General features: G+C 34.5%; 1 protein-coding gene and 1 pseudogene across 3 annotated transcripts in view; one reads left to right on the forward strand and one right to left on the reverse strand.

Annotated features, from left to right (window-relative positions):
* ctbp2l (C-terminal binding protein 2, like) overlaps positions 1-4,093 on the forward strand; it is a 49,014-nt gene extending 44,921 nt beyond the window's left edge. For all 3 annotated transcript variants that reach the window (XM_058792622.1, XM_058792623.1, XM_058792621.1), the window contains 3 exons: positions 563-690; positions 767-881; positions 2,832-4,093. In XM_058792622.1, coding sequence (XP_058648605.1) covers positions 563-690; positions 767-881; positions 2,832-2,985 — 397 coding nt within the window. In that variant the 3' untranslated portion in view covers positions 2,986-4,093. The remainder of the gene's footprint in view (positions 1-562; positions 691-766; positions 882-2,831) is intronic.
* Positions 4,094-4,767: 674 nt separating this feature from the next.
* The window catches only part of LOC131551270 (alpha-actinin-2-like), a 26,591-nt pseudogene continuing 13,792 nt past the window's right edge, over positions 4,768-17,566 (reverse strand).

Here is a 17,566-nt window from a genome sequence, read left to right on the forward strand (position 1 = left end):
ATCTTAGCATCTCAATGTAAACTTATTTAATTTAGATAGATGTCAAATTTTATTTTACATTTTATTTCAGTTTTAGGTTTATAATTTTCTTTAATATTTAGTTTTAATTTATTTTCATTTTATTATTAATTATAGTATTTTTAGTACTTAAACGTAAACATTTAGTACTTAAACATTTTGTTTCAGTTTGTTGCCCTGGTGGCAACATTTCTAATTTTTATTTCAAGTTTATGTTTTTAATCTAATATTTTATTTTAAATAAAATCATTTTATTTTTAAAGCTGAAAATTCAGCTTTGATCACAGCTATAAATTCAATTTTAACATAGATTCACATAGAAAACAGCTATTTTAAATTGTAATAATATTTCACAATTTTTACTGTATTTTTGATCAAATAAATGCAGCCTTGATGAGCAGAAGAGACTTTATTCAGAAACATCTTAATTATTCCACTGTAATACTCATTACATGAGAGAATATTTTCAGTGGTAATGGACAGAAAGACACCAATATGATATCAATGCTCAGTTGTGTGTGTGTGTGTGTGTGTGTGTGTGTAGTTTTGCGCAGGGTCCTCTGAAAGACGCTCCTAACCTGATCTGTACGCCGCACACAGCCTGGTACAGCGAGCAGGCGTCTCTGGAGATGAGAGAAGCGGCCGCTACAGAGATTCGCAGAGCCATCACAGGTACACGTTAATCAATCAACCATCTGTCATTAACGAGCTGATCTGATGATTCAAACGCTCTCTTTTCGTGTCTCAGGCCGGATTCCTGACAGTCTGAGGAACTGTGTCAATAAGGAGTTCTTCGTCTCATCGGGTTCCTGGGGTCTGATGGAGCAGCAGGTTCATCCTGAGCTCAACGGCGCCGCCTACAGGTACGACCGCAATCATATTTAATGTTTATCAAGCTCATCATTCATTATTCGCTTGATTTTCATTCATTGTTTCACCACCATCCCAGTGACGTGAATAATCAGCACTTAAGACCCCGTAAGCTCCACCCCCACACAGTCACATGACATGAGTTTAACTCTGAGCCCCGCCCCATCTGCTTCTCTCACGCAGCCAAGTCAACCAATCCCTGCAGGCCATCACGACTGGCTCCGCCCCCCAAGACAAAATCAATGCCTAAAGCGAGAGCAGGTAAAAGAATGTCAGACGCCCATCTCTCTCTCTCTGCTGCTTTGACCTTTGACCCCTGATGGCCACACCCTCCCTCAGCGGTCGGTTTAAGAGATTAGTTTAGTTTCCTGTTTCCTAAACCTTCCTCTATAAAGCCTGAAACATCCTCTACACAGATTACTATAAACAACCATCCTTTTTTGTTGTTGTAGTTATTATTAAAAATCTTTTTGTTCGTTTAAATGAAGTTGAAATAAAATATAAATATTAGATGAAAAACTTAAAAACATAAAGGAAAATGACAAATGTTGCCTTGCCAACTAACAGAAATAAAAGTTTGTTGAAGTACTAAAATTGCTCAAATTAAAATAAAAAAAATTAAATCTAAATAGAAATATAAAATGATAAATAGGCTACAGAACTGAATATTGACCCTAATAAATATTCATTGACATTTGAATTAGAAATACACAGTGGTGAGTTAAAAATTAAAACAAAAAAATCATTTTATCTGACCATTTAGAATATTTATTTACTATTGTAGTATTTATTTATTTATATATTTTTAATTATTTTATTTTTATATTGTAACTTTTCATTTAAAATTTAAGTTTGTCCTTTTCTTATGTTCCTTTGTCATCTTTACTGAAATAATAAAAAAATATTTTAAATATTTAGTTTTAATTTATTTCTATTTGAGTTTTAGGAATATTAGTACTTCAATTTGTTTATTTCATTTGGTTGCCAAGACAGCATTTTTTCATCTAATATTTAATTTTTGTAATTTTCAGTTAGTTGCAACGTTTCTAATTTACATGTATGTGTTAAAAAATCTAAGTTTAAGTTTTTCATCTAATATTTTATTGCATTCAGTTGCCAAAACAACATTTGTACATTTTTCAACTTCAACAATTTTATTTAAATTTTTAAGTTTTTAATTTAATATTTTATTTTATTTATTTTTATTATATTTTATTGTATTGTAGTTGCCAAGGCCATATTTCTCATTTTCTTTAAAATTTTTATGTTTTTCATTGTTATATTTTATTTTTATTTAGTTGCTAAGGCAACATTTCTAATTTTCCTTACATTTTTTTCACTTAATATTTGTATTTTATTTCAGCTTTATTTCAATGATCAAAAACAAGTTTTTATAGTTTCCAGTTGTTTTTAATAGTTGTAACACTGTTACAGTACACATCATCCTGGCTGCCCATTTGTGACCCTGGACCACAAAACTAGTCATAAGGGTAAATTTTTCAAAATCTAGATTTTTACATCATCTGAATAAATAATCTTTCCATTGATGTATGGTTTGTTGGACAATATTTGTCTGAGATACAACTATTTGTAAATCTGGAATCTGAGGGAGCAAAAAAATCTAAATATTGAGAAAATCACCTTTAAAGTTGTTCAAATGAAGTTCTTAGCAATGCATATTACTAATCAAAAATATAAACAAAATTCAAAATATCTTCATGGAACATGATCTTTACTTAATATCCTAATGATTTTTGGCATAAAAGAAAAATGTATAATTTTGACCCATACAATGTATTTTTGGCTATTGCTACAAATATAGCTGTGCTGCTTATGACTGCTTCTGTGCTGCAGGGTCACATGTTCACACCCCTCTATCTCATGCTAATCACATCCCAGTGTGTGTCACATGTCTGTATGGTGACCTTTGCCCTGTCCCGCAGGTTCCCGTCAGGTCTGGCCGGAGTGGCAGTGGGTTTGGAGGGTTTGGTTCCAGTGACCCACTCACTGACCGCTGTAAACCACCCTTCCCAAACGCCGTCCCCAAACCAGCCCTCCAAACACGGAGAGAGCAGAGAGCATCTGAGCGAGCAATAGCATCAGCATCAGCATCAGCATCAGCATCATCACCTTCTATTGTTTTCCTTTTTACCGTTCCGGAGGAAGTGGATGTGTTTGGCGTCTCCTCCACAGAAACACAACACGCTGAATGGAGTTTGTTAGTTTGACGTGTTTCTTGCCTCCGTTTCTCATCTCTGTGAATCATTTAAAAACAATAGTGACGCCCGAAGCCACGCCCACTCAGCCATCCATCACGATGATTGACAGCTCAGCGCTCTGCTCTGCTCTGATTGGCCAGAGCTCTCAGACTTCAGCCAAGGAGTGAAACACCAAACGAAATCTTTCTCGTGTGTTTTGTTTGACTGTGATCTCTACTAACGAACAGTTCAGATACGGTTCAGCTTCTTTCTCGTACCAGCAGATGAAGGGCGTTTCATGTTTTATATTCAATGAGTTTTTGGTTTTAGCTTCATTTCACTATATGACTCAGGAAAATCTCACCTCCATAATTATTTTTCCCACCAAATCTTGTTGCATATGAACACATATTTGCGTTCCTGTTTGGCTGGTGTTAGTATTTTTATACAGCGAGGCGTCTGGAGATCAGTAGGTTTGTGTGGTTTAGATGAGTGTCCTGTACTCCTCCCGTCTCGTCTCTCTTTCCTTTGGTTTGTTCTTCAGAAGGTGTTTGTTTGTCAGAAAGCGAGATGTGATTCAGAAGCGGGAGGTCGTTTGTTTTATTGTGATGATTTGTATTTGTTTCTTGTATACGGTGAACTTTTAGCATCAGTGCAGATCAAATAAAACATGCAGGTTTAGAACTCTCTCTGTTTTATGGTTATTGCAGTATATGATTCTGAGCTCAGATTTCTCTCCACGCATGCTTTTGAAAATTACATTTGCTTCAGTATTGTCAGGTTGAGTTAACGTTGTTTTATTGATAATCATTTTCAGCTTTATCTTTAGAAAACTTCATTTTTAAAGTCATGAAACAAAAGTTGCTGACGTTGATCGGCTGGGATTACTGGAAGAGATAAATGTTGAGATTTCATACTGACGTGTTTATCGACGTGTAAATCATCATCAAAATCAAAATCAAACCAAGTAAAGGAGAAAGTTTGGTTGTTGTTAGTTGGGGTTTATTTAATTTCTTTATTTTTGTCTGATACAATGGTACCCTCTTATGCTGCAAAAAGTATATATATATATATATATATAAATTATAATTAAAATATATATATAATATATATATATAATAATTTTTTTTCTGATGCATTTACATGAAAAGCAACATGCAGTAAGGTTTATTTTGTATAATATTGCAGTGGCATATTTTTTTATTTAATTTGTTTTATCCATGTGGAAAAAAAAGTTCTTAATATTTTATGCAACTGTAATATTAAATATTTAAATCTATTTTGCTTTAACAAGTTTATTTATTTTCTTGGACCAAAAAAGCTATATCAGGGTTTTTTTTTTTTTTAATTAGTATTATTATTTTTTATTTATATAATTGCATTGCATAGACCATATGCAGTCATTGCTAACTAAACCTTGTCATAGTTCAGTAAAAGAAGTTTGTCTTCCGCTGATATATGCTGTAAGTCAGTCTGAAGATCTAGAAGTCATCATCAGCATGTAAAGTGAGTCCAAATGTCTACATTGATCCTATATTGTACTCTTCAAATTTAAAATGTGAACACACACACACAATTTTATAGTTTAAATATGAAACGTTTGCTTTAAATTTAAAGGTTTAAAAAACTTCAGTGGTCTCAGGCTTTTGGACCCTTCAGTATAAGTCATACACACACAAAATGCAATGGCTAGAAGTCTTTATTTTGAACTGAAACACAGGTTTTGATGTTCAGTAAATGTTGTGGTGTATGACACTCATGAATGATGATCATGGCCAGAGTCAGTGAGTACAGGAGGAAGCTCACACACACACACACACACACACACACACACACACACACAGAGCAGTGTTTTAGAGGTCGCTCTCGCCGTGCAGCGCTGTAGAGAAGGCGGTGTAGTCCAGCGCTCCCGGGACTCCATCAGGTCCTTTATACAGAGGCATCCTGGAGATGCAGTACTCGGCCTGATCCGGAGGAAGCTCCCGGCGCAGCTCTTCCACCAGAATATACGGCTGCAAACACAGCACAGATGCTTGATTATGAATTACAGGAGGTACCTGTAGGCACATCAGCCATAACTCCTTCAAAAACAGCCAGAAAGCTTGGAGTTATGATTGATGATCAGCTGACCTTCACAGCTAAAACTGCCTTTTTAACTTCTCTCTTCAAAAAAACTTCTTTCTTTTAATTTAATTTTTTTTATTTCTTCAAAAACATTTTTCTCTCTTCAAATTTTTTCCTCATTAAAACCTTTTTTCCTCTCTTCAAAAACTTTTTTATTTGTTCTATAACTTTATTTCTCTTTTGAAACTTTTTTCTCTCTTCAAAAAATTATTTTTTTCCCTCTTCAAAAATCTTTTTTCACTCATCAAAAATCAGAAACTTTTTCTCATCAAAAATCTTTTATCTAATGTCTTTTTCTCTCTCCTGAAACACTTTTCACTCACTTTTCTCTCATCAAAAAACAAAAACAAAAAAAATCTCTTTTTTTTTTTCAGGAAAAAAAAAATATTTTTTTAAGAGACAAAATGTGTTTGGGAGAGAGAGCAAAAATAAATAAATAAATAAAAATTAGATACAGAAAAAACTGTTTTTTCTTCCACCTTAAGTTTTTTTCATGTTGTGGTTCAGGATTTCTGTAGCTTATTGTGTACTTAAGACATGGAGTTTATTAGTACAATTAGAGAAATCTGAGCTGTTTCTCTCATGTATGAGTGACAAATATGCACCATATTAAGTTTGTTTGTTAAAAAGGTCTAAACCAATTGAATGGTTTATATGCAATTCAAATCCATCAATCTTCAGCATTTCTGATTGTGTTCAGGGCTCATATGTGACCCTGCAGCACAAAAGCAGTCATAAGCAGCACAGGTATATTTGTAGCAATAGCCAACAATACATTGTATGGGTCAAAATTATACATTTTTATTTTATGCCAAAAATCATTAGGATATTAAGATCATGTTCCATGAAGATATTTTGTACATTTCCTACTGTAAACTTCATTTTTGATTAGTAATATACATTGCTAAGAACTTAATTTGGACAACTTTAAAGGTGATTTTCTCAATATTTAGATTTTTTTGCTCCCTCAGATTCCAGATTTTCAAATAGTTGTATCTCAGACAAATATTGTCCGATCCTAACAAACCATACTTCAATGGAAAGCTGATTTATTCAGATGATGTATAAATCTCAATTTCCAAAAATGGACCCTTATGACTGGTTTTGTGGTCACATATGTGTGTGAATCTCACCTTATCCGCAGCCAGGATCCTGAAGGAGGCGATGACCTGCTCCGAAGTCTCCGTGTCTCCGGTCTCACGCGTCATGAAGTCCACAAACGACTGGAACGTCACCACACCGGAGCCGTTGGGATCCACCAGAGACATGATGCGAGCGAACTCAGCTTCGCCCTGCAGACAGAGACACAGATGTGTTCAAACCCAGCAGATCTGCACAGAAACGCTGCTTTAGCTGCTGCTCTTTTACCAGATCATAACCCATAGAGATCAGACAGGCTCTGAAATCATCCGTCTCCATGCCGCCCTTCTTCTTCTGCAAAAAGCAACAAACAAAGACTTAACATTGCATTTAATAGATTACACTTTCAATAAAATATTATTTGTAAACGCTGTTTTTATGCATGTTTATGCTGAGCTTTCATTGCATTTACACAGTTGTGAGCCGCAGGTGTCACCAGCGAGTCGTTTCGAAATCAGAATCATTTTTGAATCATTTTATGAAGCAATTGATTCAAAGCTTCAAAAAGGTTCATTTCTCCCACCTCTAATGAAAAGTGTCTCTGCATGACGAGTGGATTAAATATAAAGCATAATATGACAGTAAATAGAGTTCATTCAAACAGAGTGAATAAGCAACACTGAACCAGTTACACAGATGTAAGTTCTGTTCTACAGCTTAGTTAGTACCTGTTTTAGTTTGTAGTGGTTTCCTGTTTGGCCAAAGTTAACCAGTCAAACCTTCAGTAAACTTTCTTTTGGTTAATCTGCAGCAACACACACAAATATAAAAGTTATTAGTCAGGATCAGTTAGCAGTGAGTTACAGGTTAAGTCTAGTCAGGGTTATTATAGTTAAAACTAAAACTGAATCTAAATTTCAAATTATTAAAAACATTTTTGTTATTTGAAATAAAATAAAACTATATATACTATAGAATATATATATATATATATATATATATATACACTATAATTCAGTATATATACTGAACTTGAATATATATATATATATATTAATAATCAAGTTCAAGTTCAACAACATTTCTTATTTTTATTTAGTTTAACTTAATGTACTTAAAAACTAAAATCATTAAATAAAATATAAATTAAATTAATATAACTAAAATAAATTAATAAAATAAATGTTAACTGAAATAAAATGTAAATGTAATGTAAATTTTTCATTTTAGTATAACTTGATGTAATAAATTAAAACTGAAATAAAAATTAATAAAAACTTTATATACATATTTAAAAACAGCAAAAACTACAAAAACTAACTACAATGAAAATGGAAAATATAAAAATAGATTCAAAATATGAATAAAAACCATAATAATAATTCCTTACATTTATATAGCGCTTTTCTAGGCACTCAAAGCCCTTTACATTGTGCAAATTTTCATAAAAACTATAATAGTATATCAGTGATACTAAAATCACACTATTGCCGAGGCATCATTTCTTATTTTCTTTTAATTGCTGAGGTACTAAAATAAATAAACCTTAAAAAAAAAACTACTAAAAATGACAAAAACAAACAACAAAATTACTAAAACTTTAACTAAAAATGTAAACAATTCAAAGTATTGACAAAAACTATAATATCTTGATGATGCCAGCAGAGTAACAGCATCAGTGTAACGCAGTGTGTTTGCGATGTTTCACCCGGTCGAAGTGTGTGAAGGAGGATCTGAAGTCGTTGAGCTGCTGCTGGCTGATTCCTTTAGCGTCGCGCGTCAGGATCTGCGTCTCGATCTCGTTGATGGTGCGAGCGACGGTGGTCAGCAGTAACTCCCATCCCACACGGATGTGCTGCGGCACACGGGACAGAGTCCAGTCATATACACAGTGCTGGGGAGGAACTAGCTACATGTAATGGAATTGCATAATTTACTTACTAAATAAAAGGTGTCCTTGTTACACGTTACATGTACTTACTATTATAATAACACTTAATTATGCATAATTACATGCATGTAACCCTAAGCCAAACCCTAACCATATAGTAAGTACATGTAGTTAACTAGATAAGAAAGTTTGTCAAGACAAACTCTTAAGTTGGCTTGAGAAAGCCAGACCAGAAAGTTTAAAAAAGATTTAAGTTTGATGGTTTTCAGTCTGAAATAGTTTGAAGTTTAAAGTAGTTTTAAAAGCTTAAAGTTTGAATGTTTTGAAGGCAGTACAGTCTGTCAGAGATAGATAGATAGATAGATAGAGAGATAGATAGATAGAGATAGATGCTAAGGACGTCAGAGTGGTTGCTAGGGTATTCCAGGTGGTTGCTAGGGTACTTTGTGTGGTTGCTAGGCTTACTGGGGTAGTTGCTATGCAGTTGCTAGGGTACTTGGGGTGGTTTCTAAGGCAGATGCTAGGGTACCCGGGGCGGTTGCTAGGGTGTAGCTATGTGGTTGCTAAGGTACTTGGGTCGATTGCTAGGGTGTTGCTATGCAGTTGCTAGGGTACCTGGGGTGGTTGCTAAGGTGTTGCTAGGGTACCCGAAGTGGTTGCTAGGGTGCTGCTATGCGGTTGCTAGGGTGCCCGGGGTGGTTGCTAAGTTGTTGCTATGCTGTTGCTAGGGTACTCTGGGTAGTTGCTAAGGTGTTGCTATACGGTTGCTAGGGTACTCTGGGAGGTTTTTTTCAAAGCATTGTTAGATGCCAGTGTTTTCTGTCGTAGCAATGCAAAGATTTGATTTCAAAACCAGTATCATAGCTACTAAACTATTTCTTATGATTTTAAATCTGTATTTAACCTCAGAACAAAGTAAAATGAGGTGCTAAAGTCTGATTCTGTGGTGGCTGTGCTTTAAATTAAATTATTATAATCTTAATCCAAGTGATGAAGGATTCTGAAAGTCTGACAGTAATCAGTGTTGTGTAATACTGTAAGGTTAACCCGGCCTGCTTTACATGTTTCAAAATGATCAACAGTTGAAAACATCATCTGAATTTTAGAATTCAATCATTAGAAATTTAGAAAAGTAATCAAAAAGTCACTACTTTACATTAGTTTAATAAAGTGATTGAAATAGCTACACTACTTATTACATTTTAAAGAAGGTAACTTGTAATCTGTAACTATTAGATTTCCAAAGTAACCTTCCCAACACTGCATACACACATGTCATATATGTGACCCTTGACCATAAAACCAGTCATAAGGGTCAGTTTTTTGAAATCATCTGAATAAATAATCTTTCCATTGATGTATGGTTTGTTAGGATCGGACAATATTTGGCTGAGATACAACTATTTGAAAATCTGGAATCTGAGGGAGCAAAAAAATCTCAATATTGAGAAAATCACCTTTAAAGTTGTTCAAATGAAGTTCTTAGCAATGCATATTACTAATCAAACATGAAGTTTTTATATATTTACGGTAGGAAATGTACAAAATATCTTCATGGAACATCTTTACTTAATATCCTAATGATTTTTGGCATAAAAGAAAAATCTATAATTTTGACCCATACAATGTATTGTTGGCTATTGCTACAAATATACCTGTGCTGCTTATGACTGGCTTTGTGCTCCAGGGTCACACATGTGTGTGTGTTTGTACCTCCATGGTGTAGTTGGTGTGCTTGTTGTCGAAGACGAGCGACTCCTGGATGAGCTGATGGTCTCCCTCCAGCCGGTCGATGTTGGGTTTGTAGCTGATGATATCGTGCTCAAACTGTTTTAGCTGGGTCATCTGATCCTCCAGCGTGCCGCTCAGATCCACCGAGCTGCGAGCGATCTCCTGCCAAAAACACACACACAAACATCTCTCATTCAGATCTCACACAACTATATTCTCATGCACTACAGTGAATGTTTGCTGCTTTGATTTACTCGCCAAATCCAGATTTCACTCACATTTGAATCATGTTATCTGGTGTTTGATAGATCAGTCTACATGTGTGTGTGTGTGTGTGTGTGTGTGACCTCCATGCGTGTCTGTATCCAGGGTCCGATGGCATTGGCTTGTGCTGCAAACTGTCTTCTGAGTCTTTCGTTCGCATGCTGTCGGGACAATTCCTCATGCAGAGAGCCGTCTCTCTGAGGAACCAACTTCTTCACCTAGACAAAACACACACACACACACATACATAGCAAGGGTTTATATATATATATATATATATATATAGCGGTCCCCACAAAGTAAAAAATTTCAGGTTTTACTATCCTTGTGGGGACATTTGGCCCCCACAATATAGTACCAACAAGTACACACACACACACACCTTCTCCCACTTCTGGTTGATGATGGCGGGTGTGATGTCGCAGTAGATGTTGGTGAGTTTGCTGGAGATCCCGTAGCTCTGAGTGATCTTCTGCACCTCGTTATAGATGCTGAGAATGGCCTGACGCTCGCTGTCTGCCTCAGGCATCGTCATCTTGAACTGATCGTGACCCGAGATCAGATTCTACACACACACACAGAGAGAACAACAACAACAAATTTATTATTTGGGATAAACCCCTTGAGATGCATAGTCTCGTTTTCAAGGGGGTCCTACTACACAAAAATTAGAAAACATAAGACCAAAAAAACAAACAAGAACATCAATCATCAAATACCATACTGACCAGGATTTGATTTTATCCATCAGGAATTGATATGATTGTGAACAGTGTGTGTTGAGATTAGTTTTTTTCAGCTGCTTTACACACAAAATCTTTCCTTGTCAAACAGCAGAAGCACACACCAAATCTACAAAACCAGACACTGATTCTCAGCCTTTGACTCAGTTTTCAATTTCATAAACACTTTTTGCAAAACACAACACATTTCTCTACGTAACACACACAAATCTAACAGGAATTAATATTATGGCAAAGGTGTTTGCAAATGTTTGCTTTTGAGATGTGTTTGTGATATTTTGAATGCAGTGCTTCATTTTGCAAGAGATGCGAGGCATTTTGCATTTTGTGTGCAGTTCTTGGATTTGTGTGTAAAGTTTTGAAAAAAAAAAAGAGGCAAAGTTTTGAAAATGTGTGCAAGCAGCTGAAAAAACATGTAATATAAGTTTGCAAAAGTAACGAAACTTAATAGATCCTCACCTGAACCTCGTCCACCGAGTGAACCATGAACATGTCCTGCAGATCCTCCATGGCTCCTTCCATCCAGTTATTGAACGGAGCCGATCTCTTAGCAAACTCCAGAAACAGCTGATCGATGGTCTCCAGGAGTTTCTCCGTCCTCTTATAAACACACACACGCACACATATTTTAATATAACTTTATTTCTGAAGCAAAAGGCTGACATCAGACAATGCATGCTTCACAACAATAATATTAATAGTAATTATAGATAATTTCATATATACTACTGGTCAAAAGTTTTGAAAAAGCTTTTATAATGTTTTTAAAAGAAGTCTCTTCTGCTCACCAAGGCTGAATTTATTTGATTAAAATGTACAGTAAAAACTGTAAAATTGTGAAATATTATTAGAATTTAAAATAGCTGTTTTCTATGTGAATATCTGTTAAACTGTAATTTATTTCTGTGATGCGCAGCTGTATTGTCAACATCATTACTCCAGTTTTCAGTGTCACATGATCTTCAGAAATCATTTTAATATGCTGATTTGCATATATGCATATTTAATTACATACCATAGTAATTTTACATACCACTATAGGGTCTATAAATCATGGTAAACTCACTAAAGAAAGCAGGTTTGGTAATGTATGTGATGTGGATGTGTGTGTTTGTCACCTCCAGAGCTTCTCTGCGTTTCTGGGTCAGAGTTCCCAGCTGATCCCACTGATCACAGATCGACTGACAGCGTGCATTAATGACAGCAGCGGCGTGATAGTCCAGTTCACTGCCCACACACACACACACACATTTATATTTAATATACTTAAAGTCCTTTTTCTTTAATGCAAGTTCTGCTGCAGTGCATCATGTTTCCAGTGGAGAGCAGCATCAGCTCAGACGCATGATGGCTAATGAAATTACAAATGCATTATATTTTGCACAAGTTTATAAATCAATAGGACTATAGACAGCATCAAGGTTTAATACTCTCGTAGAACATAGGAATGTAAAGATAATATTTTAGGGTCTAAATCTCCCTAAGCACACTCTAATTTGCAATAACTGTTCGATAGCAAGACAGAATTGTTTTTAAAATCTCAATCTCTTACATACTGAAATTCCATAAGAATCAAAGAAGATCCTACATTAAAGTTCCGTTTAAACAAAATCACTTGGAAGATTCTAAAAATCACATTCTGAAATTCAAATATGATTTTTGAGAAGGGATCACAAAGTGAATTTTTTCAGATTTTTAATTAGAAAACAAGGCAAAAGGTCTAATTAAGAGGCAAAAGAGGCAAGGCAAAAATACTTAATAAGAAGCCACTTACTTACTTTTCTTAGTATTTTTGTCATGCTTTCCGGTACAAAAATCGAAACATTTTGAAATGAAGATACATTTTCTTGAGAAGCAAAACTTAAGTCTTGTTTTCTGAGAAATGTATAAAAATAAGTGAATTTATGTTTAAAATAACAACCAATATCTGCCAATGGGGTCAGAAAAAGCAACTTAATACAAAGGGATGACATTATTTTTCTGACCCTATTGTCAGTTATTTTTTCTTTTTCTTTTTTTTTAAAGAATATACTCACTTAATTTTGATTCATTTTTCAGAAAACAAGACGCAGTATCTTAAGTCATATTGCTTGTCCAGTAAATGTATTTTGATTTGTGAATGCTTAAATGTTTGTACAGTTTTTTTTTGCAGTACTTTCGGCATAATGAAATGCAAAGCTGTCCAAATCAAATGATGAATTAATCGAACAGCAAAAAGGCCCACAAACAATCTGAGTGCGGTCCATATGAGCATCTTTTTAGGACATGTGAGATCATTTAAAGTGTGAAAATGCCCTTAGATCCTCATAAAATGTAGATGTAAAGATCGGAGTGTGATCAGACGTTCATGATGTTCCTGACGGGGACGGCACCTGTTCTGATGAAGGTGTTGACAGCGTTTCAGAGCAGATCAGAGGAGCTGATGTGAGATGCCTCTGTCACTTTGACGCACCGGCATGAACAACTGAACGCAGCTTCTACAAATAGAGCGCTGAATATATACTGAGACGTGTGTGTGTGTGTGTTTCTCGGTACGACATTGACTCATTGTCACAGAGGGAATCTGACAGGTGGTCCGACTGCATTTAGAACAATAGAAACCCAACACTGCTGCCACATCCACTTAATTCTACAGCCGGGAACACATTCAAAACACTCGTTACTATTTTAAACACATATGACATCTCCAGAAAACCGCTAAACACGTGTTGAGGTTGTGTCTCTTTACACAAATCACCTTAAGGGGGGTCAGTATTACTCTTGTATTACTCTTAAGACAAGACAACACAGGTGAATAAGGTAAAACATTTAGATAATACATTATAATAAAAAGTACCTCAAGTTTTTTTTAAATGCTATGTTTAAATATGCAAAATGTGTGTTATCTAATTTAATATGCACTCATTTGCAAACGTTTCCAGAACACTGGATAAAGACAAATTTCAAATTTCTTGTTTGATTTTATTGCCATATTAGAGTTAAATGTTTCTACAGAGGGGATTTTGGATTTCTCTTTTTATTATTTCATAAATCAGAAAATACTGTCAACAAATAGAAAACAAATCATTTTCACTAATAAAATGCTGTATAAAATCAGGCCAATGATATATGAACAAACCCCTCAGTAAAAACCTTCAGAATATAGATAGGAATAAAGCTGCAAAATTTTGTGTTTGTAAGTGCTGCTGAAGTGGAGAAAAAACTTTTAAAAAATATGTACTGTAACTGAAATCTACAGGCAAAATATCTAAAGATAAAATAGACATTTAAAGGTGTGTTCTGGATGTTTTCTTTCCACTAGCCTGAAATAAGACATAAACATTTAATTAATAGATTACAAAAAATGGCAAGTTTTCTAAAATGTTATGTTTAAATATGCAAACAAGCCATTATCTACTGTAAATAAATATGCACTCGTTTGCATAAATTCCAGAACACTGGATAAACTTTATATCTCACAATTATGACTTTATATCACGCAATTCTGAGAAAAAAAGTCAGAATTGTGAGATAAAAAGTCGCAATTACCTTTTTTATTTTTTTATTCAGTGGCGGAAACGGGCTTCCATACAAAACTGACCACTGCGTGAAAAAACAATGTTTTTGCCTGTAGTCCCTAGTAAAAAAGTAATATATTTAAAATACATTTATTTCATACTAAGTATAGTTAAAATCTATTAACATATTTACAGACAGATAACTCAAGACTTGCTGATATAAAAATTATAATTATACTTTTTTTTGGTGTACTACTTGTGCACAATGCACATTTCTTAATATTAAGCCTAAAATGTGTTTTAATATCACTTTTTCGGCAAAATATTTAAAGTGTACCAGAAGTATACTTGCAATAGTTAAACTTTAGCGCAACCAAATATATTTAGTACATCTTTAATTATACTTCAGCACTATGTCCGCACAATTAAAGTGCATTAAGCACAAAATTAGTTGTTCCAATTTAGCAGACTTTAAGTATACCAGTTTAGTATACTAAAAGTACAATTGCAGGGCATTTTATTTAAGTACATAAATATGAAAATGTATCTGTAGTATACTTAGCATGAAATAAATGTATTTCAAGTACATTTAAGTATATTTATTTTTCACTAGGGGTGTCTTGCCTTAAAGCATGTTATAAACAATAGCTGGCAGTAAAAACAAAGCTGACATTCACATGACCCCACATGTAGAAAACCTGAAGTGTGGCGGCATGAGGAGGAGACAGGAAGTGGTCATACTTGAGTTCCTGTGCTATAGCGGCGATTTGCTCCACTCTGTCCTGATGTGCTGCCAGGTCGCTCTCAAACGCTTCATGTTTCCGCAGCAGCGCTCTCAACTCCGTCAGGGACACGCTCTCGTAGTCCTTCAGAGTCAACAGCTGATCCTTTCCTGCAGTGCACACACACACACACACACACACACACACACACACACACACACAAACACACACACACACAGCTCAGGGCTGCGTCTCCCTAAAGCATCGCAAGCTTAAGTTGTTCAGAGGCAGACAGTAGTGAAGTATTTTTACTCTGCTTTAAAAGTACTTTTCAAGTGTCAGTACTTTATCAGAGTGTTTTTCTTTAGAAAACTTTACTTCACAACATTCCAAAGATGAATATTGTACTTTTTACTGCACTACATTTCATATTAAATATCATTTAATACTTAATTACATTAGAAATCTATTACTTTCTTACTTTTACTCAAGTAAAAGTAATTCAAAGTTTTATTTGAGTACAAGAAAGTACTACATTTTTAATATTCTTAAGTATTAAAGGTAAAACAAACAACAACTTCTGATAAACTACAGATACTTTTTAAATTTACTTGAGTACAGTAAAAATACTTCACTACTGTCCGCCTAATAATTTAAGAAAGAGTTCCATGAATTCTGAATAAATTAATTAATGAATAAATAAATAAACATCATAAAAAGAGATATTTATTCCATTATTATAAAATTGTATTTATGTCTTAATCTCTTAAATCTTATTCTTGCTTCTTGCATAATTTTAATTTAGACACTTTAAAAAAAAAAGTTTTTTACGTAGTTAATTTTTGGAAGAAAACATTGTATATTAAATAGAAGAATGTATATTTACCTAATGCACAAATTAAATAAATACAAAATAATCATAATAAAAATAATCAATATTTATTTCATTATTATAATTATTATATATTCTGTCATTATCTTACATTTGATTCATGCTTGTGCATATTCAGATTTAAAGCTTTCAAACTTGCTGCATGAAGAAGTTGCACAAGGTGTGATGATGCTATTGCTATTTTGCTATTTATAAAGATTTTTATATTTCGTATTTATTATTTTAATTTAGTTACTATTTATTTATTGAAAATAACATTGTTTGTTAAATATTTAAAGAATGTATATTTATATTCATATTGATGTGTTATTATTTTATATTTACTTCATGAAAAAAAGTAAATAAGCAAGCATCACATACTGTATATATTAGATATTTATTTCATTATTATTATTATTATTTGTATTTTTTTTTATCTCTTGTACATGTATCTTTTTATTCATGTTTGTGCATATTCAAATGTAAAGCTTTTAAACTTGGTGCATGAAGAAATTACACAAGGTGTGACAACGATGCCAAACACTTTCTTTCCAGAATGTTCATTTTCAGGGGAACTATTCCTTCACAAGCCTATATGTCAGGTGTTTGTTGTGTCTGGTGGTCAGTCGACGTGTGTCCTGCAGTATCTCACCCTGCGCCCAGCTCTCATGTGTTGCTGCTTTCTGCTGGAACTTCTCAGCCAAATGCTCCACACGCTCCAGACGCCTGATCTCACTGAGCAGCCACTCCTCATAACCCTTCTCAGCCTGATCCAGACCCTGCCACGCCGCCGCGATGTCCTGCACATCAACACACACACACACACACACGATGTGTTTTAAGGGGACTCTCCATAGGCGTAATGGTTTTTATACTGTACTTACTGTATGTGCTATTGTCCTACACCAACCCTACACCTAAACCTACCCCTTACAGGAGACTTTCTGCTATTTCAGATTTTCAATACGCTCCATTCTGTGTGATTTATAGGCCTTTTGAAAAAAGGGGACATGGAGTAATGTCCTCATAAATCACCTTCTCCTTGTAATACCTGTCATACCCGTGTCATTATACACATATGTATCCTCATGTCACAAAAACACGCACACACACTCTCACTCACACACTCAATCTCACACACACACCAAACAGGACAGTGTGTGACTGATTCCAGCTTCTGAGAATAAAGTACTGCAGTAAACACACACACTTCTGATTCTACAGTCACTTTAAAGCTCTGAACAGATCTTTAATGTAGTGTGTGTGTGTGTGTGTGTGTGTGTGTGTGTGTGTGTGAGTTTGTAAGTGTGTGTGTGTGTGTGTGTGTGTTTGTGAGTGAGTGAGTGTGTGTGTGTGTGTGTGTGTGTGTGAGTTTGTGTGTGTGTGTGTGTGCCATTATCGCCGATTTGATTGCACAGATAATATTTAAAATAAACTGAGCTAGACAATGACATCTCTGAATTCAATAATGAAATGCCTTTAACTGAAAATTGAAAATTGAGTGTTTAATCTCATCATTATACATTACTGACACTCTATCCTCTAATTTGATACTGT

Source organism: Onychostoma macrolepis, chromosome 12 (genome assembly GCF_012432095.1).
Source record: "Onychostoma macrolepis isolate SWU-2019 chromosome 12, ASM1243209v1, whole genome shotgun sequence".
In the NCBI taxonomy this organism is placed as follows: domain Eukaryota; kingdom Metazoa; phylum Chordata; class Actinopteri; order Cypriniformes; family Cyprinidae; genus Onychostoma; species Onychostoma macrolepis.